General features: G+C 38.3%; 1 protein-coding gene across 29 annotated transcripts in view; it reads right to left on the reverse strand.

Annotated features, from left to right (window-relative positions):
* Positions 1-25432, reverse strand: part of HECTD1 (HECT domain E3 ubiquitin protein ligase 1) — a 63682-nt gene that overhangs the window by 18416 nt on the left and 19834 nt on the right. For 7 of the 29 annotated variants that reach the window (XM_035109990.3, XM_088671416.1, XM_060273066.2 and 4 more), the window contains 22 exons: positions 24179-24460; positions 23551-23839; positions 23268-23344; positions 23082-23180; positions 21966-22080; positions 20840-21014; positions 20339-20477; positions 19706-19876; positions 19090-19312; positions 16376-16639; positions 15780-15856; positions 14073-14207; positions 13505-13651; positions 12523-12617; positions 11433-11538; positions 9899-10033; positions 9149-9288; positions 8414-8737; positions 7396-7562; positions 6996-7172; positions 3807-4643; positions 1555-1776 (listed from right to left, as the gene is read on the reverse strand). In XM_035109990.3, coding sequence (XP_034965881.2) covers positions 1555-1776; positions 3807-4643; positions 6996-7172; positions 7396-7562; positions 8414-8737; positions 9149-9288; positions 9899-10033; positions 11433-11538; positions 12523-12617; positions 13505-13651; positions 14073-14207; positions 15780-15856; positions 16376-16639; positions 19090-19312; positions 19706-19876; positions 20339-20477; positions 20840-21014; positions 21966-22080; positions 23082-23180; positions 23268-23344; positions 23551-23839; positions 24179-24460 — 4396 coding nt within the window. The remainder of the gene's footprint in view (positions 1-1554; positions 1777-3806; positions 4644-6995; positions 7173-7395; positions 7563-8413; positions 8738-9148; positions 9289-9898; positions 10034-11432; positions 11539-12522; positions 12618-13504; positions 13652-14072; positions 14208-15779; positions 15857-16375; positions 16640-19089; positions 19313-19705; positions 19877-20338; positions 20478-20839; positions 21015-21965; positions 22081-23081; positions 23181-23267; positions 23345-23550; positions 23840-24178; positions 24461-25432) is intronic. The other 22 variants (XM_088671434.1, XM_088671441.1, XM_088671437.1 and 19 more) reach the window with 7 other exon arrangements.

The following is a 25432-nucleotide window of genomic DNA, read 5'->3' on the forward strand; positions in this document are numbered from 1 at the left end:
CTACTAAGACATCATCCTGCGTTTCCCCCCACATGGAAAGCTATTTGAAATGACCTCGGTGTGAAAATGCTGCAGTTAAGCTTCTATAGGTCTTTACTATTTCAAAGTAAATGTGTGAATGCCAAGCTGTTTTGTTGTTTCCCCATAAATATGACTACTCATAAGCATGGCACCAGGTGTAAATGTTTATCTATAAGCAGGCCTTTGGCTGATTAAACAATCTATGATCTTTTAAATGTTTGTAGGAGGAGAGTTATTGGTTTATTTCTGTTTTTCTGTTATATAGTTTGTGGTCTCATTTTGTATTTTTATGTTGTGAACTGCCCTTTAATCTTTGAATGAAGGGTAGTATACAAATTAGTAACAATAATACTGGCCAGGTTTAGATCTCATGAACCCAGTTCTCAAGGTCATGTAATAAAGGCTTGGGGAACTTCTGTAGGCTTGTGTGCTCTCTTCTTTCCTGACACGCTTCCTCTTCTATTTATAGGATTTTCCTAGAGTTTGCTGACATGTTGACGCTGGCAAACTATGGGTAGCTGCCACTGAAATATGGTTTGCCATATGATTTCAAAGTTGTGTTGATGATAATGGATTAGTACACCAGTACAGCTGACTGGAGATTTTGCCTGTGACAAGGGACCAGCTTAATGCACATGAAACAGTGAATGTGCTGTGGAGATGTGAAGTATTATTAACTGTCAATGCCTTTCAACTTAGAATTTTGACTCACAACTGTTCTAAATTCATACATGTGAACTCTGATCCAAAATGTGCTCTTCTATGAGAATTTTCCACCCATGGGAGGCAACTCCTAGGGGCCAAGCTCCCTTCTACCCCCCATAACATATTTGAGGGGGCCGAACCCAAATTTGATGGGCATTGCCATTCAAATTGTGTGCATGCACCACATCTTGTGATCAATTATGCAGGATGGGGCTGCATATTTTATTTTATTCAAGTTGGCGCCCCTGTTCCCACCCAATTCTGGATGGTCCACCAAACCCCAGAAGTCCCTTTTGGAGGGGGGGAGGAGGAGGTGAGCAGGGGTTGCAATTGGAAGGGGGGAAAGTCTCATTGCACAAGTGGAATTCTGCTCACACAAATTTGGATCTATGCCACTGTTTTCAATGTGAACTTACTTTACAGAATCAATAACTGCAGCACACCACACTGAAAGACTAGACATAACAGTGATATAATACATATATATCTGGATTTCTGAATTTAGAAGTTTTCTTAATAGGCTAAGACATTCAAATCAATTGTCCTACATTTTAAATACCTTTATACTGAAATGCTATATAAAAATATCATAAATACAAGGAATATAGAAGATTGTGAAGAGCTGATATTTATAGAAAATATGACATTAGGAGTAAAAGCCTTTCCTGGGGAACTCTTTATGTAACTAGTAACAGGGTAAACAGCTCCGTTATTTGATATGCTTTAGTAATGAAATAACTAAGTGAGAAACCCATAACAAAAGTAAAGGTGAAAACAGAAAATTATTAATGGGAAATCTGCTTACGTTCATTTAAAAATGAAACTTACCATATAAAGAATATTCTGCTTCCTGACCTGTATCGCTCTCACTAGATGTTGATGTTAGGCTAGTAGTTAGAGTGTTACTAAGTGACTGACCAACAGATAAAACTGTAGTTGCTGTGGCTACATTGCTGCTGCTAGTAACACTGGATGTAGACATGGTCACTGTTGATGTGGTACCAGTTGTAGTCAGATTAGGAAAACTTTGGGCACCCATTAGAGGAGAAGCTATAGATAAAGATATGGTAAGATAAAATAAATGATCCAGAGTAGAACAGTTTGCATTCATGAGTGCTTTAATGTGTTTCAATATTTTAAATAGTCACCAAGTCTATCTTTCATCAGTGCAGAATTATAGGCCAATACAAGAAAGGGCTTCAAGTAAAACAAAAGACCAAAATAGAAATCTGCTTGTGTTGAAGTAGCCCACATTCTAATTTTGAACAAGTACTATGAAAAGAGCTAAATGAATGTAATGCTGCTTCAATATAGGCAGGAGAAACTAACTGTCACTCCATGAAAAGAGTCAAACAGAGATTCTGTTAGAGTGATGAAATTTGTGCCTCTAGCAATAAGAGGAACATATCACCCACTAAGGGGTAGTCCTAGGGGCCTTTGGAAAATACTGAACACATATGTTGGTCCTCCAGAGATAAAAAAGTGAGTTCAGCATTGCTTTTGGAGAGCCCTTTTCTTTACTGAGCAGATTAGCAGAACAGTTGCATTAATAAATTCCTCTTGGAAGAGGAGGGGAGGACAGGGATGTTTTCAATAGGAACTATAATCTTTTGTTTAATTTCCATGAAGAAATGAATTTGTGTGTGTGTGTGGTTTCTACCTCTTTCCTGAGAATCCCAGAATGCTCTCTTAAAGGAAGAATAAACATCTCAAATCATGCCTTGCGAGTGCATATATACATCCCAAACCACAGTTTGCTAAAATTGTGTTTGCAAACTAAAATCAAATTGTGGTTTCAAGTTCTTGCTTGGTACCACTTGAAAATCACGATTTGTCAAATATTTTAAGTTCAAGCATCACAACAAACTTGGTTTGGGTTTGCAAACTATGGTCTAGTATTACATTTGGATCATCTCACTACTGACTAGTGAGTTAATCCTTTTTATTAGTGCTTATCATCGATAATATGGGGTGGAAAAATTAAGCACAGTAAAATAATTATACAGAATAAAACTATGTTTTACTAAACTCATCTTAGTTCAAGTAAGTTTTTGCAGTCATGTTTCAACTCATTTTTTAAATATAAACATATGAGAAAATGGATTTTTACAACAATCTCTAAAGTGCAAAGAATATCATTTCCAAATAAAGAGAAAGGTGAACAGCAGTTCCCACAAATGTTCCAGTAATAAGGGCAGCAGTTCAGTTTCCAATGCACACGCTAGTTGGCTATTCCTTCCCCATTTCATACCAGGTACTGCTCACATTAAAAAAGAGACTAGAGACTAGAGCACTTCCATGGCTCAACCCTCTGCCAAGCATGGACCACAGTTGACAAAATAGAGAAATAACTTGTCATCTTATTCTTTCAATATAAAATTAAATCAGCAGTATCTCCTTAGTCTATCTAAAGAAGCCCTTTGTCTACATTCTTAACATTTTACCCTTGTAAGAAACTGCAGTAAAACATAGAAACAAAAATAAATGGCAGCACATATAAACCTCTTGTGTTTATAACACTCATTTGTTTAGAAAAGTATGAGCAAGTTTAAGACAACACTGTTTTCCATAAGCTTTTTACCTATTTCAGATGGCAATGAAAGATTTTTCAATATTTTGAAGTGAGAATATAAGCACCACAGTTTCCAAATTAATTCAGATTCAAGTACATTCTAAGCAAATTTCTATGAGATACGCATTTATTTCTAGGAACATCACTGATAGATTAGAATTGAGAAACTAGTTAATGCTCTTCTGATCCATCCAAAGGATTTCAGTGCTATAAATACCAGAATAGATTTAGCCATGATGTTGTAGCACCTAGATTTCTTATTAGCAATGATATTTACTTTAATTCCCCCTGAAATCAAACATTAAGTAAATGAAGTAAATTCTGCTGCACAATTCTTTAATTACTGCAGCAGGAGCAGTTTTCCAAGACAATACAAAATTGGGGGCAATGTGGCTATTATACCACCCCAGATGACTTCTCAAAGCTACCATTATGCCAAGAACACCAAGCCCATTTCTTCTCATTTCACAGGTATAGCATAAGTTGACAGGTATTTATTTTTACTTACTTGCAGTGCTCATGACATTTCTTCCTAAAGTATTAGTGTTGTTATCACTGCTACTTCGGCTTAAATTCATGTTGTTGGTGGCATTGGTGCGAGCAATGTTTGCCACTCTCCGGACGAAGGACTCCAAACTAGAGGTTTCTCGTGAGGATAGGTTAGGAACACTTGCACTGGAACTCATTGGAGCCCCAGCAGCCAGAAGTGAACTCACTGATAGTCTGTTACTTGCTGAAGAACTAAGGGGTCTCTGAGAAGCAGCTTCCTTATTTGTCAGCTCAGATACCGAGCTAACATCTGGAGAACTCACGCTAACAATTCCCATGGATATAGCATTGGACTCCCCAGTTGCGCGGATTGAATTGTCAGTTCCTAGCTTTCTTTCAACATTTTCATTTCCCACATCTGCTGTCAAGGTGCTGGTACTTGCACTGGACGCTGACCCTACTTCAGTCTGAGGCATGCCATCAGCAGAGGAAAGGACAACAATTGGCTCATGGACGTCAGTGCCTGAAACTATATTTTGTTCCATTACATTTTCAGATCTCCGCTCCATTTTTGTCGAACCCAAGCTGATGTCGCTGCTACTGGCCACGCTACACACAGAACTGCTACTTCCTTTTCTACTTGAAGAGCCTGCAGCAGCAGTCATCTTGTCTGGACAGTTGTTTTTCACCAAGCTGCTCCATGACTGCGTTGTGCCTGAAACAGTGGATGAAACAGGTTTGGGTGATGCCGCTGAATCAGGGTCGTACCCTGGGGCAAGCTTGAGGTCAAATTTTCCTTCTGCGCCCATACGGTAAGAGTTAGAGCCACCAGCATCCCAGGTGACATCAATCCAGCCTAGAAAGGGACAGGAGTTTGTGAGACCCAGCAGAAAGCAGACAGGAGCGTGTCAAGACAGTAGCTCCACAATATGGGATCAGCTTCTCATTGGGCCGCTATCTTGAGTCACAGAAATTACTTAATGGGCTTGAAAGCCAAACAAAATAGAAAGGTTTGAAATTCAAGCAGTGTGATCATTGTAGGTGTACTACATTAAAATGGACAGCTCTTACCATATTTCAATTTAATACTAAAGATCTGAAAATCCAGCCAAAAATGTAAAAAAAGTTTTGTATTAAAAGTAACTTTAAAGTTTTAATTCCCTTAAAAGTAAAGTTTGAGCTATGTGTAGTAGAAGTGTGTGGGCATTTAAATGGTTCTCTTATCAGAGTACTTGGTAACTGTTATTATGTTTCACATACTACAGTCTTAAATTACTGGGGGGAAATCCATTAATCTATTTTACGTCAGCTTGTTAAGTATGGTTGGCCTCCATCCTCAATTGTTGGTCAACCACAGCAGTGGTAAATGCAGTTCAAACTGCACCTGAAACCAGGCTTTCTTTCAGATTTTGGCAAGGCCTTGAACCTTTATTTAAAAGGTGGGTGGGAAGGGAGGGGAAACAGACCACGCTTGGGTCCAAGGAGAGCCTGTGTGGTGTAGTGGTTAAGAGTGGTAGACTTGTAATCTGGTGGACCAGGTTCGAGTCTCCGCTCCTCCATATGCTGCTGCTGGGTGACCTTGGGCAAGTCTCTCAGCCCCACTAACCTCACAGAGTGTTTGTTCTGGGGGAAGAAGGGAAAGGAGAATGTTAGCCACTTTGAGACTCCTTTGAGTAGTGATAAAATGGGATATCAAATCCAAACTCTTCTTCGTCTTCTTCCTTCTGCTTATGATATGAAGACCTTTCTCTATGCATTATTTTAATTAAGTTTTAAATAATTGGCACTCCAGTTTTTGTTTAACAATTACTCACCAGGAAGATGATTTTTAGTTGATATGGGAACTAGAGATAATTGTTTTCTTGGAACTTGGCCTAATATGGTTCATAGAGTGATAGATTCAGAGTGGGGGAGCTAGTTAATCAAATCTTGAACGCCAAAGACAAGCACATTAAAATATCACCACAAAATTTTCTACCTACTTTTCTACTTCTATCTAATTTTCAATTACTTTTCACAAGTATTTTTAAGTGAATAATTATTAGGATGATTTTTCTGTATAATAGGAGAATGATCATTCTAAAGAAAAGATAAACTTGAGATGGAGACCTTGAATGTGGCATCATATCCTTCCTCAAAAAATAGATTTATAAATCTAATTGCTATGGTACTGGAAATTTAATATCTGCCTCTTAGTATTCCCCACTTTCGTTTAATCATATATTAGTATTAAGAAAACAGAAACTTGATCCCAGCGAAGCTAGTAAGGTAAGAAATGGCAGAGAACTTGACAAAAGCTGAAGAAAAAGCAAGTTGCAAATGCCAAGCCAGAAAAGGGATAGCAAGGTATTCTAATATTATACAGACAGGAAATATTTATTCATCTTAGACACTGGATCATTCATACCCGTAACTCAACACACAAGATATAGGAGTAGAAATGCCACAGCTAATCTGTATACTGGAGTTGCATGTAATTAGCACAACTTGTATGTAACACTGTATTTTAGGGACATGTGAAAATCAAATGAGGGTGGTGGTACTTTACTTGCCCAAGGAATACTGTTCCAATAAGACCTTATTCTTGATCTCTAACCATCAAGTAACTCTAACATTTGCTTTCTTGAAATACAAGTTTCCCAAAGTACAAGTCAGCATCTCCTAGAACTAGGGAAGTTAGGTGTGACTAATACCTGGGGGAGTTTATGAACCTGTTTGTCCTTCTCAATTTTTGGATGCCTCTTGAGGTCAAGAGGCAAGTGATATCTTAGGACTTTTTACCCACCCAGTAATTACTTGAGAGGTTTTCTTCTGGTTTTTCCAAGGAATTTCACTTACTACTACTGCAAATCTTACATTATTCTACAGGCTCTCTTTGTTTTTCTTTCACTTTTAGGCAGTGATTTTAAACATGCTTATTGAATAACAAGTTCCATCACTATAAGTAAAACTTATTTCAATGTAGAAATGTTTAGAACTGGGGTGCTAATTTTATCTGAAGAAGCTCAAACAGGTTTTCTTTATGTCAGCAGGTCACTATGACAAATGCACTCTTGATTTAACATGACTAAACAGTACACTATTTCCTTTCTGTCTTCCTTTTGATTTCTGAATCTACATTTCCTTAATCACCAAACTAGAAAATGCAGTTAACTACTATAAATAACTTGTGGAATAAAGATAGCTAATTGTTTAAGCAGTTGCTCACCATTGTGCAATTCGCCTGTAACAGTGCCTTCACCTTGTGAACTACCATCCTGATCTCTCCATTTCCAATCAATTCCTCTGATGACACGGGCACCTGGAACCATGTACTTCAGAACTTGAGAGCGTACCAGTCTCCTCTGCCTTCGCAGATTAGCCTCTGCTTCTTTAGCTGCTTTTCCTACATGCAATCAAAACTAGTTATGAAACACTGCTGGTTAAGTTATCTATACAAGATTTAAGCATTCCAACTTGACAGCAGGTATTTCAAATACCAAACTGATATTTTTATCTTAAAACATGCTTAGAAATATGCTCTAGATTGTTTTAGAAAAAGTTTAATTCATGGCCTACATTCCAAGAGCTGATGGTAAGAACAAGAAATCAGTATCTACATTGCTTACCTAGCTGATCCTCACACACACCATTCACAGTGCCATAAAGTTCAAATCCAGAAAGAGAGAGGTAGTGTGTTTGCCCACTGGCATTCTTCCCCATTTGCTTAATTCTTACATGCCTCCAACCTTGCTTCTCATCCTTTTGTAGATCTAGTGGCCATGTTGCTGTTGACCTGTACATTAGTTTGGGGAAGTTGAAGGAAAAAATTAGATAATGATAAATTTAAAAGTCATGACAACTGACAAAAACACAGAGAAATATTAATTATTTGTATGGTTTTAATAGATCAAAAGGACCATAAGTTTACAAACAGAAAATTACTCTCTCCATTATACCATCACACAAATTAAATATATTTAATACTTGTGTTTCACTTAGCACTGTTGACTTGGGCCTTGTTCATATGTCATGGTAAGCCATTAACTATGGTTTACCATGACATATGAACAAGGCCCAATTTAGACTATTTTGCTTGTCAGTGCTATTGCATTGGTGTGTGTGTGTGTGTGTGTGTGTGTGTGTGTGTCATGATCCCTGATCGCTTCCAACAAATCAATCTGTAGCCAAGGTTTGTTCTTGGCTTACTGATCATTTGTTGGAAGCAAAACAAACCATGACCCCCCCGTTTGGACATAACATAACATAGGGTTGCCATATTTTGATGGACGAATCCCGGCTATGTCCTGGAAATTCCGGACATATGGCAGCCCTAACATAACACTAAGCCAAGAATCGTGGTTGTTTCATCTATATGCTAGAAAAACAGCCAAGGGTTGTGTGATCCCAGTAAACCATTAACCTCACAACCATGTTTAAGCCAGGCCACTGTGGAAGGTCATCTTTTTTATTATACAATGAATTTCAGCACAGTGAAGTAAATCCTGGACCCAATGATATCAAGAGGTAAATTTCAAATTACTTCAGTGGACTGAGAATGGCCCATACGTTATGGGTACTGAATAATTTATTGTCATAAAGTCAGAAACAACAATGGTCCATGTAATTGGAAATATTTTTACATACCCTGGTTCATTCAGACTGCAGTCATCAACGTGGGTATATAGAGTAGTCCAGTTCTGTCCATCCTTAGATACTTGAAAAACCCAATTTCTGAGAGCAGATCGTCCATAACCACGAGCATGGCGTAATGTGTAAGCTGATGGTATCACCCAAAGACCAAGGTCTATAGCAAACCATGCATTTTTATCATCGTTAGTATGACAATTCAGAGCTGAACTGTCACGGCTTAAGATGTCTTCCAAACGGCCATAAGGCAAATTTCTTCCTTCTGAAGATGTAACTACCACCAGCCCATAGGCGGCCGGATTTACCCACTCATAAGCTGTTCTACAATAGAAACAATGATGTCACTATTACTCATGAATATTTATTTAAAGCATTTTAACTCCCCTCTTCAGCTGAAAAGCCTACCAGAGCAGGGGGAAATAAGACAGACTCGAGCATCAGATCTTATAAAAGAAGCTGGGATGGCAACAGTTCAGGTAGCCTTATGGAATGGCCATAGATAAGTGACTGACAGTATAGTCCAAATTTTAAAACCTAAAAAACAAAAGCTAATATGCCATACTTACTGCAAACTATGTCCAAATGATACATTTTTTTATTTAAAAAATGATGCATAGAAAATCCAGTGTTGCCCTTGGGAAATATTCAGAATTGCCCTGCAGGTATTTAAATACAATGCTATTTCATTTAAGATTTTAGCACTTTCTCAAACTGAAGTTACTGAAATCTTACTTTGCATTTGTTCCAATCCAGTAAATAATTCCATTTTCATCAAAATCATGCTGGTGTCTGAAAATGAATGTCTGGCCTTCTCTGAGTTTTCGTACAAAAACAAATGATGCTCTGTCAAAGTCATACCACTGCTTTGCCACCTAAGGAAGAAACAGACAACAAAGATGTATCACATAAGTATAGAGTTTATTATCATCATCATTATTCTTTATATATCACTTTTTGGTCCAAAGACCCCAAAATGGCTAACAGCATATTAATACACGATCAAAATATACAGTAAAGCACAATTAACTATCATAATTCAATCAACAAAAACAATTTAAGACGCAATGCAAGAGAACAAGAAAGCCTTCCCAAACTGGAGGATTAGAGGGTGGCTCATCCCAACCCCCACATCTCACACTTGAGGACTAGAAACCTGAACAATGACAAATAACTACAAAAAGTCACCTCAAACAGAAGAATTAATGTAATTCTTTCTGTAAACATGTTAGGCTGGATCGAGCGCTTGATCCAAATTTGGCCTTCCATTCATATAAGTGGCTGAGATTCATAAATGCTCCAAACAGAAAGAGCATTCACCATACGGTTCCCAAGGATCACCAGACCCTCCAGAACAATTTTTCAGGGGCATGGGAGAAATTGGAATCTGCAAAAACTGCACTTCCTCCAGTGGAAACTACCATGGGCTGAGCTATGTGTATGGGTAGTCTGAATCCAACCCGGGGAGAAGAGGAGTTTGCTCACCATTTTTAGGAGGTATTGCTCTAAAGATTCTACAGTTGCCAAGGGCTCCATTTTCAACATTCGACCTGTTCTGTCTATTAAAGCTGTCTCCCCAGAAGCACGCTCCAAGCGAAACCGCAACCTTCTTGTTAATATCTAAAGTCAAAGCAATAAATTTTTACTTAGAAACATCCCTTTCATTTATAACAAATACTAATGATTATGTTTTCAAAGTCAAGCAAGCATTAATAAACTAGGAAAATCAGCACAACTGACAAATCTGCATAAGCACTATACACACACAATTTACACAAATGCACAGATCCAACAGCATTCTTACTCTAGTAGAAAGTCTTTCCCACTCATGCATAGTCTGTTTTGGACTCAGTGTGACAAAAGTGACTGACACTGTCCTGTGTGGGCAGGCTGCAGCTTTGTTTAAATTCCTATCAATAACATTTTATGGCCCACTAAAGTTCATATGCTTTAGTCTGTATCTTCAATATTCACAATTCTTTTCATATTGTAATACAACCCCAATTACATTCCAAGTTCTTTCACCAGGAAGTTCTTTCACCAGGTCTTGCAAAAGGAACAGCACTGCTACATTTTCTTCTTCCACTCATAGCTCTTTGGACCCAAGCTGAATAAACTTTTATTTATTTAGAATATTTTTATACTGCCCTTCATTGTATTTAGTGTGGGGTACAGCATAAAACAAACAAACAAAGTCAAGGAAGGTCAAGGAGGAAGGTCCCACACTCAACAAATTAAGAGTATAGGCTATTTTTTTTTTACTTAATACTAAGCACGTCAAAGTGCAAGTAGATAAACAGTGGGAAGGTAAACGGCGTTCCGTGTGCTGCTCTGGTTCGCCAGAAGCAGCTTTGTCATGCTGGCCACATGACCTGGAAGCTGTACGCCGACTCCCTCAGCCAATAACGCGAGATGAGCACTACAACCCCAGAGTCAGTCACAACTGGACCTAATGGTCAGGGGTCCCTTTACCTTTACCTTTAATAATTAATATGACCAGAAATGTCTTGTGAAATCACTTTTATATTTACAGCAATTATTTACACAACCCTGCATGGATCCCCAACTAGATGATACCCATAAATGTTTGTTATACCAAACCCACATTCCACAAAACTTTTAATGGGTGACACCCAGAGTTGTGAAGCGTGGAACTTTGTAAACTGGATGCTCTGGATGCTGGGATTTTTTCTATATTCCCCTTGCCCCAAAAATCAGGTCCAGAGGGCTGAGGACCCCCCAAAACAACATGGTAGATAGTGCTGGGGGCTATAGAGGGAAGGGAGAATTGGCAAAAAAATACCTCTCCCACTTCTGTCTATGAATTTGTCCAGTTTGCAAAGTGGAAGACTCCACAGGATCTGACTGAAGCATTCTGATAATGAAATAGGTCTGTATCCAACCTAAAGTAGCTCAGGAAAACTGTAATTTATGGAAATTTATAGGAAGAATAGCAGAGAATAGGCACAGAAACATTTTTATTAGAATGCAATAAATTTCTACCGTATTGGAAAGTTACCTGAAGATTATACGTTGATCCTGGTGTATCATACAAGTGTAGAGGTAGACGTTCAATAGATTCTAATACTGCTATGAGTTTCCGAATTAATGCAACTGCTGGACGACTATGAACACAGAGAAGACAAATGTTACTGTTTATAATACAAAGGGCTTTGAAAAATGAACAGAAGTTATGAAAACTTCAGAGTACAATTACAACTTCACAATGTTGTAGTGATGACAAGCTATTTTTAAAACCTAAACTCTGCCTGTTTAAAAACAGAACTCAAGCCAGCTTGCAACAATAAACACGACTCAACAACATATAAAACATAGAGATATTGCAATGGTTTGTCATTATGAGAACAAGCAAGCACAAGCCTCAGACTTATGTGCTCCCCCCTCCCACCACACAATGGGGAGAAAATGTAAAGCAACAAAATTTGTAACAAATTATCATTTCTCATTACACTCTCATAGTAGAAACTGCAGTTTGTTACTAACAATAATATATGCTGTGCATGGAAACTGTAGAACTTCCTGTTCATGCTTGCTTGTTATCACAGCAATAATGCATGATTTGGCATTTGTCTGAATCAAAGCCAGGCGCATTGATTCATCAAACGTCAACACTTTAAATTTTCTTAGATCAGCTTAAGCAATGTTTAAAATGCTTTGTACTACATATCAAAGCTCAAAGCTATTTTAAATTATAAAATATTGCTTGGAAAATTTGAGATAGGGAGATCTGGCCACAGTTACACATACCTTACATCTCCACTAGGTTAGATTACTGCAATGTGGTTTTACCACTCTCATTTTTTATTGTAACATTATTGTGTTGTTATTCTTGCAAATTATCTTGGGGGGCCTTGTGAGGGCCGAAACACAGTATATGCATTATTCAGTAAGTAAATATATGGGCAACACTCTGTTTAAATGGGAATCTACAACTGCAAAGCAACACTGATGCGGTAAACACTGGGCAATTTAAATACGAAAAGCAGAAAGTTATGTTCTAGTCCAAGACCGATATGCCTTTTACTACTGAAAGCAGAGTATAAAAAATAGTTGTGTGCACACATTATTTTTCATAAGGTCAAAATTACCTTTCATCATCTTCATTTTCACTGAAAGCTGTTTTGAATACATTTATTCTTTCCACTAGCTGACTACAATCTTGTTTGAAATCAAAATCCACATTCTAAATGAAAAACAGAGAATGGCTGCTCAAAATTTGGGATTAGGCCATTATGGCTAACTTAACTCATTACATAAGGAGAAAACCAACTTCTCAAGCACTGCCTGCCGAAGTGACAATGAGAAAGGGGGATAAGTCAGACGCATAAATCACACAAGTTTTGAGGAAGAACAAAAATTAATTTTTTCAGGAAGACAAGTATCTCATTCTGGAATGCACTGAAGTTTGTAATAAAAATTGTGACTGTGAGTGAGTCTCCTGTTGCTCCAAAGACCATCAACTTGAACTGCTCAGTTCTTGCAACAAGAAATAAATGTGCAGCTCTATTGACGCCAAAGAAACAGCAAGTATTAACAACACCCACCCATCCCCACAGCACAATTCCCAGCATTTTTTTAAAAAAATCTTCTCTTCCTTCACCTCTTCTGATATTTGCTATGTGATTTAATGAAAGTAAAACAAGTGTTTATAGCCTGATTGCCAGGCTGCATCTTCCCTCTGAAAATTCTTTGTTTTATGAGCAGCACTGTCTGCCAAAAGCATGGTTAGACCACTAGAGCAGCACTAGGATAACAGTGCTGGTGCCAACAGAGCTTCATGTCTCTTGACCCCCCGTTGTTGTTTTTTAAGGCTAGGTTTAAGTGAAAGCATTTTTCAAGCTAACAGACTACACTGTAGATATTCCTTAAGAAAATTTCACTGCACTCTCCACCTGCCCCCCCCCCAAGCTCAGGTGACATACACAGTTATCCTTCCTTCATCCCAACCCTACGAGTTATGCTGTTAGGCTGAAAGATGAAGCTGACTGGTCTAAGATCAGCCACTTAGCTTCATGGCTGTGAATAAAGACTTGGCTCCTTGGCTCCCACTCATTCTGCAATAAAACTTACATTATTCAAAACAGTAAGAAGAGCCTGCACCAAGCCACTGCTGCACATTTCATATGGTGATATAGTATTTTCATCCTTCAGAAGGACAATTAAGTTTTCCAGAGCAGTCTTCATTAAATCTCGCCAAGTGTTTTCTCCCTCAATAAACTGAAAAAGAAAATCAGATAATAGTGGCTCCATTCACTTTATGGTATTACACAACAGTAGTCTAACTGCAGAAACAAGAACTTCACAAAAAAGTACTGCATACAGACAGTAAGTAGTACACTTCACATAGCATGGTGCAGACTTAAAACTACCATTTCCAGATTAGGCTGCTGTTATCTGCCACTCACCCTATTTAATATGCAAATTCCTGTGGTCCACTTCGACCTGGGCTTAGTATTATGGGCAGCTATCAACAGCCCAAGTTAAAAGTAATCTAGAAATACTTCTAAACTCACTTTGAGAATCTGCCAATACCATCAGACTTGAAGACAGATGGATTAATTTTTATGTCTGAATCAAGTCAACATTAACAGCAGCAGCAAATTACGCTAACCATTTCAATTTACTCAATGATACTTACCTGCCTATTTGTATGGAGCTCCCATGAAGATTCTAATTGAGTTGCTATGTTCCTCAGTGTTACAACTACACCTCTAGGCATACTTTCAACAGCTTTGAAATGGTCATCATACAAGTCTCTTGCCATAGTTCGTACCTGAGCATCATTTAAGAAATCAGGATTAATTTACAAATTTCAAACCAAATGAAATATTTTCTTGACATTTATGAATGCCAACCCTGGATCAGCTTCACTTGGAATGACAGTACATAAGAAACTTACAGCTGAGTCAGAATGCTTTGTATGATTTTGTCTACACTGATAGCCAAGGCTGTTTTCGGCTTTACCATTTGAAATGCTTTTGTAAATGGAGCTGCCAAAGATGGAATCTGGAAACCTTTATGTACAAAACATGGGCTCTAGCATTGAACTATTCCCCGCACCCACAAGTCTGGACATCGGTTACACTTCTCCTAATAACACCGTTAATCTTGGTTTGTTAAACAAGTCCCTTGGGAACTTTGCTCAAGGCTGTCTGCTTAATGTTATGGCTACAGATTTGATATGTTTTTAAGAAGAGCATTACTCCAACTTATTTTCAGACCCAATCCAAAATGTTACCTTTGTACCATACCATTAAGTCATAAACAATCTGCTTGAAGGACTTCCAAATTAACTTTATCCATCTGTTCAAGTCATCTGCTGAAGTCCTGCTCCAGGTGATAACTTAGTCAAGAGTTTCTAAAACACACTCCCCCCCCCCATGTTGTCTCCCTGACCCCAATCTTCCCAAGGATGTCTGAAAGGCACCTTCATTCACTGGGAGATGCAGTCAGCTGTGTCCCTCCCAATAACAGAGGGCTCTCTAATTCAGTAGAGGTTTGTGGGAGTTTAAAGGGAGGGGGAGGTGATTTCCCCCCACAAATACCCCCTTTCTCTTGCAGTCCCTTGCTGCCACCACCACCACCACCACCACCACCACACTGTTCCAAAGGGTCCCCCTGCCCTGTTGATCTGATGGCAGAGTGCAGGGAGGTAGGCTGCAGGAGGAGAGGGAAATAACTTCCTCTCCCCCTCACTTTCCCTCACTAATGGAAAATTCTACTGGATGAAAGAGCCTCTCATCAGCAGAGGGGTACAATACATCTCTGGAAATCTTTCTTTTTTGGGGGGGTTGGAAACAAAGGTCTTTGGAGAACTATAATTCTTGGAATCATAGAATCATAGAGTTGGAAGAGACCACAAGGGCCATCCAGTCCAACCCCCTGCCGAGTAGGGGGCTGACCTCAATTGGCTGACCTCAATTAATACTGATGTATTAATGCATTTTTGAATGGACTTTAGATTTCACGTGAGTCACTCTAAATATTGATGCAAGTGGAAATACAAGTTTTTATCCAATGCTGCATGACTGCAGTACTACTCACACAAAAAAACTCCCCCATCTGCCTCAAAATCTGCTCTGCAGGTGTAGGGAAAGTAGGCTTGGCCGAAGGGGAGGTCTGGAGAACCTAACTGGGCTCAAAGTTCCTCACCACTGCTCTAACAAATCCTTTAACTTATTTCATCACAGAAGTGAGAATTAATGCATATGCTTTTTAAACATAGATAGGCTAAGTATCTAAACCACCTCAAGCCAGCAGCTAGCATGTACAAGAAGCAATACAGAAAGTAACAAACTGAAATCCAAATTCTCCATTAAAATGTTTTAAAAACAAACATACTAACCTTTTGTTTGGTTTTTTCCGACTTTGATTTTGCCTTTCTTCCCCTTTTGCCAGTCCAACCAGTCACAAATTCTGATCCTGCAAAATATCCAGATGGCAGGATATTATATTGCCAGTTCATTTCTGTGCTCAATACAAGGTGCTCACACTACTGTTTACAGCCCTATACGACTTAGGCCCCCAAATAACTGAAAGACTGCCTCCTTGCCTACAACCCCTCTCCTGTTTTAAGATCAGCAGAGAGGGCCTTCTTGGTTGTTCCATCACACTCAGAGATTGGGTCTGTGTGACCCTGAAGAAGGCATTCTCTCTGGAAACCCCTGAGTTATGGAATTCCCTCTTTACAGAGGTAATCTGGATTTGGAGCCATAAGTACAATTCTCTTTTAAAACCATTCTAGTTGGACGCCATCGTTACTTCCTGGAGCTGCAAATTCGATAGTATTGGCCATATGGTCAGGGGATCCAAACCAGGAAATTATGGCTTAAGTGTTCCCTTCAAACCAGATTTATTGAAACAAGAATGTAATTTCTGACCCAAGCCACTGTAGATATATATGTGCAATTACCTTATTATTACACATAGCTACGTACTCACCTAAAGAGGTTTCAGCAGCAAATGAATGTTTAGTTCCTCTGTTGGACTCAAAAACAAAACCTGGAAGATCTTCTTTTAATATTGTAGCTTGCTGACCATCTGAATTGTGAATAGCAATTTCTCCTTCCTTTAGACACGTAAGAGACCAATTCCCCACTGTGAGTTTAGCTGGGCCTGGGACAGATAAAATTGGCTGGCTTGTTGTGGATGGTTTTACCTGGCTTCGGGCTCTCTGTAACTTCTCTAAAAATTCACTTCGACTTTCTGTTAAAAAAAAACACAAAAAGAAGTAAAGGCTAACTAGTATTTGACTTTTAACTCTCAGAAAGTAATAGTTTGGTTCCATGAAGCAAGATGGGTGGGCATTCAATGCAAATTTATGTTGTAGATTCAAGTTCTCAGGATAGATATTTCTCACCGGCCTCCGATATCACAATATAGGACAACAGAAAATGTCTATACTGGCCAATGGTGAAACTTTTATGTTTTGGAAATCATTATATTACATAATGATTAAATATAAACAAACTGAATAAACTGAGCAAGTTGTTAAAATCAATTTCTACTAAAAGGAATGCATCTAGAAAAAACCTCAGATTTGATGGAGAAGGAAAGCATCCAAATTTTGGAACTAAAGAAAAAAGAATTGATTTAATAGGAAAAGAAAACCAAGTGCAGAGTTGTAGTATGGAATGCTGGGAACTGTAATTAACTGCTTTAATAGCAAAAAATGTCAGTGTTGTGTGTTGTACATAACTGCGTAACATATAAATACATGTTTATGTATTTACTACTACATTTTTAATTTATCTTTCTCTGAAAATAAAATTCATTACAATGTCTAAATGATAAAATACACATTACCCATGTTGATTGGGCAGACACTACTGACAGATAATAAAGTTGAGTTTTGCTCTATGGTCATGCCCAAAGTACCTTGAGTAGACATTTAGGGCTGGTTCATATGGCCTCATACCATCACCTCAAGAACCAGTTAGACTTTCATGGAAGCTCTGCTTATTTCTAGTTGTGCTTTCATATGCACAATGACTATACACAGCTGCTGAGGTTTCCATTATAACAATGGTACTATGCAGAAATGCAAAATCACATATGTAATGCCATCACAGCTTGTCATCCCCCATCCCTCACAAAAATCTAACAAGAACAATCTTAGGTATTCAATGTTAACTCATATGTTCCCTCTCCAGACAATTAGATTGCTTACTGTAGTTCCCCACTCTCACTCAATGCTCTCCATCCTGGAAGTTCACAGTATTTTTCTGAGCAGGTAGAGGGGATTGACCTTTACAAGCTTCTATACTTCTGTGTACCAGGGCAGTCTCCCAAATATGTATAACCTACTCCTTTATTTTTTGGCTGCCTGCTTTCTTTTGTAGACTGACAAGTAACTCATCACCTAAGATATTCACAAGAATGATATAATCTCCGACTACAAGTTTTTTTGTCACAAGCAACTGGGAACCTTCAAATCAGAGTTCTACTGTCCCTTGTGTTAAGCCATGCAGTGTGACAAAAAAAAAAGTTCCAGGGGAAAGAGGTTAGGAACTCTTTTTAAGTTCTGAGCCCCCTCCCTAAGCAGCCAGCTGAATGCCTGACCTGATAGGACTATCAAACCCTTGCAGTAGATATGGGATTTGCATGGGCAAATGGTCAGCTAGTCTGGTTCGCTCTCATCTCTGGCTCCCATTCCATTGTCCTTAGGCCCAAATCTCAGAAACCCATATTGCCAGTCTACTACTTTATCAGGTCTCTATAGCCCAGCATTATAAACAGGTGTCCATTATAAATGAAATATCCATCACAACTGATAAGGTGTCAAAAAGTGAATAAGAAAGCAGAGATAGCTGGCTTTGCATTTACATGATCCCTGCAGATCAGGAAATTAGCTGAAAATTATACTGCCAAGTTATGTTGCTATAGCCTCCTGTTGCTATAGCCTTAAATTCTATCACTCCAAATCTAAACTGTTAAAATCAGCATGAGATAATTAAAAAGCTATATTATGAATAAGTAGAGTTTAAGAACTGAACAGAAAAGCTTTGACCGAAGCATCAGAACCAGCCTGTAGCCTCATACTACTGGAATAAAGCAATTTCCTGAGAATTTGAATCAGAAGATCTATTACAGCAATTATTCAATAAATAAAGCAATCTTACAATTCACTGCACACTTGGCAGTGAAAAGGGGGCAGCAAGCAATATCAACTATGTTTAAGAGCTACAGATAGTTTAAGTACAATGTGAAACTTCTAGCTCAATGTCTTTCAGTTTCTCAGTTCTGATCCACCTGATGAGAAACTTTGCACCACTTTTCACACACATGCAATTTCATTCTGCTAGCAAGTTGCAAGCCACGTCATCATCATTCCAACTTGCTTTACCTGAAATTCAGTGGATTACCACTAAATATTGCCTTTTAATTACTGTTTGACTAATATTAGTATGCATGGAAAGAAATGAAGACAGAATGAAGCTAAGATGTTCACTGAACACAGTTACAAAGAAGTAAGTTGCTGTCACATGCTAGTTGACAAAAGCATCACAATAAACTGACCACCTTCCACCTGTTTACATCCTTTACTATTTAGTGAGCCAATTCCTGTAAAAAAAGAATGTCTCAAAATCAAATATATAAAATGTAAGATTCTTATGATATCTTTAAAGTATTACTAGTTGAGAACAACATTGTACCTGAACTATCAGATCCTCCTTCAGGGCTGCCACTGGAATACATTGTAGCTAGCTTCCCATCCAAGATAAATCTGAACCAGCCATTGCTACCATTTGATAGCTCCAAAGCTGCAGAATCACTCCAAATATACAAGCAGTCTCTTCCCCTAATGATTGACCAGTCTCTCCAGTGATAGGGTTTACCCTGCTGCAACTCTTTAGCATCTTCTTGAGGTTCGTCTTCCTGTAAAACAAGATAGTTTAAATTCATTGGTTGTGGAATTCCTCAAGGGATCCACAAGAAATTGTAAAACACAACCAGTATACCTGCAGGCTACATTCTTGCATAAACACTTAGAATTTCAGCACACAGTGTCTGCATACAATGTACTGAAAGACGCTTAAAAACTGGTATCTTAAAAGCATGCTAGAGACACAGACAAGTTTGCCCTTTTCTCTCCTATCCAAGCAGAAGGCAACAGACTGCAGCACCAAAAAAGTTTCTTAAATGAGTGTTAACACATTAGGTCCAGCAACCCATTACTAGAATTTAATGTACTTTTCACTGATATTCATTCACTCAAGGCATATCAGACAGCACTCGGGACATATATGCATTCAAATATTGTGTGCTTACTTTCTCTGGTTTAGATTCTTCTTCATTCTCATCATCAGAGGATGGTCCTGCCAAAGTTGAGACTTTACTTATTACACCAAGCCTAGCGAGCTGATCCAAGAACAGGTCACCTCCTTTATCAACCAGATCTCTTATGATCTGTAATGCTAGCAAGTGGCCATCATCGTCATCCTGTAAAGGTTACACAGAAGTAAAAATAATGGTGATGTACAGTAACTCACTTAATATCTGATGTACAGTTAAACATTTATTACATAATTAACACCCACCACTCCCAACAGAGTCAATCACTCATGCCCATACAACTGCAGGAAAGTGTTAAATCTAATTTGAGAAGTAATCCTTCCTAAAACAAGAAATGTAGAGCCATTTCACACATTTAACAAACCTACTGTACACCCAACATGGAATCACAATCAATCCCAATTCCAATTGGATATTTCTATAGGAAGCACCACAATCAATTTCTTTGCTTCTGAGATTGAATCCACTTAATCTAATCTATTCAGAGGCATGTCTAATTGTTCTTAAACTTCCAGTAGCTTCCTGGACTAAGCATTTCAGTGCTCCACCACACATACAAACTAAACTGATGCCATTAGAAAAGTAAAGAAATAGAAAGATAACAATTACCTCTTGATCTAGAACAGTAGCCGTGATCTCTACCAGAACAGTAGGCAAATTATGCCCAGCATCAGAATCACAAACCTCTTTTAGAAGAGCTTCAGAACAAAAATGAATCATTTTTCTAATGAGAGCAAGACTTGCTTTCCTTTTAGAAAGAGAGAGAAATAATATTTTAAAGAATGAAACAGGAAACATACATACTTAGAAGAGCACAACACATTGGTAAATGCATTGAACTGCTACCCAGTTTACTTGCTGTGTCTATTGCTATCATCAGGTAACAAAATATTCTGACTCTGGCCAAGCTACAAACCGGACTTGGAGTTGGGTCATTGCTAATTTGCATTTTACCAATACCATTCAACATACCACCATATATAAATCATCTAGATTTTGCTTTGCTTTTGGCTTTGTCATTCTTGAAAATCTAGAGCCTTGAAAGTATCCTAGCCACACAATATAGCATGTGAATCTCCACATGTACACACAGCCCTTTCCCCTTTGTACCTTATTGAAGGCAGCATAGTTTGTTGAAAAGTTTGAGCAAACACAGGCAGCAGTCTTTTCAAATATATTGGTGCCATTTCTGGATCACCTCTGGGCTCATTTGTTTCTTCTTCATCTTTGTTTGCATCTTTCTTTTTCTTTTCATCACCTTTGTTAACTGGACACATCCAGTCACCTATAATTATAGACCACTATTAACACTGTTATGAGTTTTAAAATTGTTTTAAAGAAACCATATATAAACAATTTCCAATGCAGACACAGACTAGGATAAGAATCTCCACAATAGGCTACTATAGATTTGTCTAGTGTTAGGCTCTACATCTTATATTCTGTTCCCTATCTTTGGGGAAGAGTGCACATGCTTATATAGCCGAAAAAGAGTGTCTATGCAAAGACAGAGGTATTGGCAGACTCTGGAGGAACCCCAGGTTTTACAGAAGTACAAAGAATCTTAAAGAAAAACCCTTGCCCTCCTGCCTCTGTCATGTGAAGAGGGTTGTAACCCAACCCATTCTCCTCATCCACTACCTTAAATCCCTGAGGTGGAAAACCCTCAAAAACAGCCCAATGAGGACTGCACAAAAAACAGTGGGCATGGAATGCTAACTGATGGGGGGGCAGTGTTTGAGGGGTGAATACCTAAAATTGTTTTGTTTTTGTCTGCTTGCTCCTACAGCAGGATTTCAGTTGGCCTGCTTATACAGCCTGCTCATATAGTTGATAGCTGCATGTGAAGCTTCAGAAAGAAGTGAAACAAGACACTGCCATGTCAGGCTGTTGTTACTCTTCTGCCTTAACCCCCACCGCAATATTATGCCACAGACTATTATGGCATTTTTTCTGGACGTGTGGCTGTCATAACTACATGAAAAAACAATCTCTTATACTAGTTCCATTTGTTTTGAAACAGGGCAACAACAGTGAGCTTATGACTGAATGCAGTCCGTTTATTTCAAGAAAAACTGGTAATAAATAATCAAACTGTTAATATTTCAGCAGTATAATGATTTTTTTAAAATTTGCTATCTTATGGCATGGATTGAATTCTACCTTATTAAATTCAACTTAAATTTAACCATTGCTTTACTTTGACAAAAAGTGCCTGGAATCTTTTTACACTAACCTGGAGATTGAAGAATAGCCACTACTTCACTGTGCCCTCTTTCACGAGCCTTGTCCAAAGGAGTCTTTCCATCTTCATCTCTCAAATCTGGATTGGCACCATGTCGCAAGAGAGTCTAAAAGCAAGTTATTATTAACAGAATTACTGGAATAAAAAAGCTACTCAATATGTCAATGGTACAATTTAGGTTCCTCTGACTATGCACAGAACAAATTAATGACTTCCTCCCTCTCCTAAAGGGCACCACCCCTTACTTACTATTAGAATCAAACCACAATATGTCATGATATCTAAACCAGCTAGCTACAGTTTGAATTATTGCTCCAAACCAGAATTGATTCTAGTTTGGAGTAAGCACTCCTACTAATTTGCTGGTTCAGACAGCATAGTAAATTGGTTTTTGTTTCAAACACTAAAGAATTACGGTATGTTTTACAGAAGGAAGGAGGACATACACACTGCTCTTGCTCAAAATAATCCAGATCATTGAGGGTTGTCTGAAGGCAGCGATTGAGATGGTGAGATATGTTACATTATGTTTTTGTGAACAGTTTTGTACAACTTTCATATTTGCCAGGGGCACAAACATAAAGGTAAAGGTACCCCTGACCATTAGGTCCAGTCACAGACGACTCTGGAGTTGCGGTGCTCACCTCGCTCTATAGGCAGAGGGAGCCGGCATTTGTCTGCAGACAGCTTCCAGGTCATATGGCCAGCATGACTAAGCCGCTTCTGGCGAACCAGAGCAGCACACGGAAACGCCGTTGACCTTTCCACTGGAGCAGTACCTATTTATCTACTTGCACTTTGACGTGCTTTCGAACTGCTAGGTGGGCAGGACCTGGGACCGAACAACAGGAGCTCACCCTGTCGCGGGGATTCAAACCGCCAACCTTCTGATCGGCAAGCCCTAGGCTCAGTGCTTTAGACCACAGCGCCACCCGCGTCCCACGAACACTAAATAAAAGTGTTTCCAAAAAATAAGAATCACATATGCCAAACATGAAGTATTAAGGGAAAGGACACTTTTTAAAAATACATACTTCAGCTGGTTTAAATGTTGATAAGAGATGGAATGATTTGTTATGATAGAAAAGATAAATATTTAAAAATCACCTTTGCTACCTGAGGTCTTCCAAAACATGCTGCATAATGTAAGGATGATGACCGTTGACCCCTATTAACATCAGCACCTCGTTCACAGAGAAATTCAACCTGTTTACAGATGAGCAACAGTTTATTTTTACTTGTACAATTTACTTTATGCAGAAAATCAAAATAATGTTTCTTTTCCTTGTTTACCATTTCCTGAGTTCCAAAAGCAGAGGACCAGTTTAAGAGAGTTTGTCCTACATCATCCATAAAATTTGCTTCAAAAGCTAGAGGAGTGGAAAAGAAAGTCATTATATGTTTGCAATGATATAAATGAAAACAAAACATTAAGTCTCGGTATTCTACCCTGCATATCAAACAAGCTAAGAATCATTTTCAACAAAAATATTATTCTTAGAGCCCATACATTACAGAGATAAACATTAAGAAGCAAACTAGAAATTACAATGTCAAATAAAGGTCATTTGCTTACCACCTGTGTCAATAGCATCTATAAGGGCATCGGTATCTTTGCTGCGGATGCAATCTATCAGCTGCCGATGGGAACGGTCTCCAGTACTATCAAGTCTACGCAATCCTGGGATTCTGCCTGTAGATCCAGCACTAGACTTTGGCAAGGCTTTCCGTCCTTCAAACAGTAGCACCAAAAGGAGATCTACCAAACGCATGGTATCAAGTACACATCTTTCATCACCCTGCAATGCACTCTCTATAGAATCTGGAAGCTCAGATCTTAGGAGATCCTGGAAATAATTAAAAGTCTGAACAATAAAAATATACAGGACTTTAGAAAATCCAACGAGAAAGGGATTGCATCTCCATATTTAAAAAAGCTAAATTATTATTATTAATTATTATTATTTCAATTTACATTCCATCCTTCATCCCAAAGGAGCTGAGGAAGGGAGTATAAGCAAAGTTCAAGTGTAGCAGTAACAATTAACATTTTAAGGGTTTTAGAATGTGAAATAAATGAAGGTCTTCACAAATTTATTCTTATTTATGATGATGACAGAAAATTAAAGAAACAATGAACATATAATATCTTCCAAGAAGTAAAGGTTAAGTTTTAATTAGATATTTAACAAAGAAATTCTTACATGTGTTACTACTGGAGATCCTCTGCAGAGTGTTGATAACAGGCTTACAATAGTTGACACCTGGTTACTTAATTTGGAATCTGCAGATGCAGATGGTGCTCCTGTGCTACTCCGGCCAGGTTTACATGCTGAAGATGGTCCTGAAGCTGTGCCACCTGCTGCAGCCATTCGAGATAATAGCTCCTCAGTTAGTCCATGTTTGGCTAATGGCGCTGGATCAACTCCACGGCGTGTAAATCGGTCAGCCAACGAAGCAAAACAACGCAGTGCACCATCTGAAACCTGAGGGAACAAGTCATTATATAATTAAAAAGTATCACACAGACCAAGATTTGAAAGGCAGCAAATTTAAAGTAAAAGCATCAATATTGACATTCAGTAAATTATACAAGAACACTGTTTCATATCAATCCACAGCTTCTTTACTTTCTTAGCTATGCATGATTTCTTTTATGACAACAGTAATTTTCTAATTCAAGTTCTGCATAGGGATTGTAATTGGGGAAATGAGACAGAGCATTACATTTCAGATATGTGTGGGATGAATAATCTCTGACCCAAGCAGCATCCACACAACTGTTCCAGCACAAATCCCTGCACCTAAGAAAGAATACCACATATCCTCATTACAGTGGTATAGTGTTTAAAAGTATCAGACTAAGACCCAGGAGACCCAGTTTTAAATCTGCATTCAACCACAAAGCTCACTGGCGACCTTTGACATCACTTTCTCTTCTGCCTCCCAAGATTTATGTGAAGATAAAATGCTGAGGAAATATCATGTGCACTATCTTAAGCTTAAATAGCAGCTAGCGCTTTTCCATAAATACTTCCACAAAAGCTTGTGCAAGAGTTTGCATAAAAATTAGGCAGGTTCTACGGCAGTCCCAAAGCTTTCATTTGTGCAAAAGTTTGCAATTATGGAGGAAACTCTTTGGCTTTAATTTCACTCTATGTGAAATTAAATTAAAGCACAAATATAAACAGATCACTGTTTACCGATCACCATGAGTAAAATATAACTTCCACATGTAAAAAATAACATTTTTTTCCTTCACATTTCCATAAGAAAAGCCAACTGCTATCCCTCTAATTCCCCATAGGAATAAAAATTAAATGTTACATTAGAGCCAAGGATTTCATGCTACTTGAAATTAATCCTACTACCATACATCCTACTACCATACAACTGTTTACTTGCACTAGCCAGTGCTGGCAATATGAACTAAATTCATTGTAATATTTGTTATACAG

The sequence above is a fragment of the Zootoca vivipara genome, chromosome 1, assembly GCF_965207765.1.
Source record: "Zootoca vivipara chromosome 1, rZooViv2.hap1.1, whole genome shotgun sequence".
In the NCBI taxonomy this organism is placed as follows: domain Eukaryota; kingdom Metazoa; phylum Chordata; class Lepidosauria; order Squamata; family Lacertidae; genus Zootoca; species Zootoca vivipara.